Source organism: Notothenia coriiceps, unplaced genomic scaffold (genome assembly GCF_000735185.1).
Source record: "Notothenia coriiceps isolate Sejong01 unplaced genomic scaffold, NC01 NC01_scaffold00036735, whole genome shotgun sequence".
Taxonomy (NCBI): domain Eukaryota; kingdom Metazoa; phylum Chordata; class Actinopteri; order Perciformes; family Nototheniidae; genus Notothenia; species Notothenia coriiceps.
In genome coordinates, this window is record NW_011369436.1 from 2,221 (window position 1) to 3,732 (window position 1,512).

The 1,512-nt window shown below is 41.6% G+C and overlaps 1 protein-coding gene across 1 annotated transcript in view; it reads left to right on the forward strand.

Annotated features, from left to right (window-relative positions):
• Positions 1-1,512, forward strand: part of eme1 (essential meiotic structure-specific endonuclease 1) — a gene marked incomplete at its 5' end in the record, with an annotated part of 6,501 nt that overhangs the window by 1,038 nt on the left and 3,951 nt on the right. Inside the window, 2 exons of the mRNA XM_010792858.1 lie at positions 219-337; positions 579-696. Coding sequence (XP_010791160.1) covers positions 219-337; positions 579-696 — 237 coding nt within the window. The remainder of the gene's footprint in view (positions 1-218; positions 338-578; positions 697-1,512) is intronic.

A 1,512-nucleotide genomic window follows, 5' to 3' on the forward strand; every position in this document is an offset into this window, starting at 1 on the left:
TACGTTAGTTACGTACGTATACGTACGTACTAGTAGTACGTAGTACGTAGTAGTGTGTGTGTGTGTGTGTGTGTGTGTGTGTGTGTGTGTGTGTGTGTGTGTGTGTGTGTGTGTGTGTGTGTGTGTGTGTGTGTGTGTGTGTGTGTGTGTGTGTGTGTGTGTGTGTGTGTGTGTGTGTGTGTGTGTGTGTGTGTGTGTGTGTGTGTGTGTGTGGTCAGGAGCAGAGGCATGACGCAGGCTCCGGTCCCACGCTGAGCTCCTGGGTGCAGCAGCATCAGACACGTCACCCTACTAAGACCCTAAGCCTGGTGGTCCTCGACCTGGAGAAATACTTCAGGTAGTTACACACAGTGTCAGCAGAAAATAATAAAAACTGCCCAACATGATTTCCCAGAGCCTAAGGGGACATCTTGATACTGCACTGTTCATTTTTTCCAACAATCTGAAACTCAAAGATGTTCACATGTATCACAGACAAAAGCAAAACATCCTCAAAGTGGAGATCCAGGAGGCAGACATAATACAGTATACAAATATGATTTACCCGAGTGACAACATGTGAAACTTTTTATCCTCAGATTGCAGAAGTCACAAACAAAGAAACAGAATGGAGGTGCGGAGGGGGGAGTGAAGAAGAGGAGGAAAAACGGAGGAGCCCAGATTCTCCCTGAAGTGTCCCGGGTCGACCTGGAGGAGGTGGGTGGTTTAGTGAAGGAAGGACAAAAGTATTTTTATATTCTGTTAAATTAATCAATAATTATATAATTGTTTTAAATATATTATTCATGTATCCCTTAAAGGTCACCTATTATGCAAATGCACTTTTGATGTCTTTTATACATAAATATGTGTCCCCGGTGTGTCAGGAAACCCTCTCTCTTTTCCTCTCTAAAAGCAGAGGTACAACGGAGCTGATCCAGATTTGCTGCGTCATGACAGCATTACTTAAATGTGTGCTTTACGCCTATCAGAAACGTTGCTATCAGAAACAATGCACGACGTGTTATGAAGTAACATGGTCTGTGTTTACATTAGCAAGCATCGCTAACACTCAGAGCTAACGCTGTACTGGAGAGAGCATGTGTAAGAAGCCGGCTATAAAAAGGCTTCCTTGTGGTAAACCGACAAGAGAAAAAGCGTTTCAGAAATAATCCTTGATGTGGTTTTGAACAAGAGAGGGCGTTTCATCGCAGCATTTAGACAGTATCTGCAAGGTCCTGCATAAGCAGGCATACAGTCCGCCACCTCTTTATTCTCTTTTTTTTCAATTGTTTAAAAAAAAAAAAAGAAGCTTTACACCCCGAATCAGCACTTTAGTGACAGGGTTGAAATATAGGGATGTGAGGCATGGCTAGAATGGGTAATCTGTTTGGTATTTTGAGCAAAACACTTCATAGACATGTTTTTTAACATATTTTTTATATATCTGAGACCTATGCTATTGCCTAAAAATAGCATGATAGGTGACCTTTAAGATTTAAAAAAAAAGGGAATACAAAATCTGAAAAACTT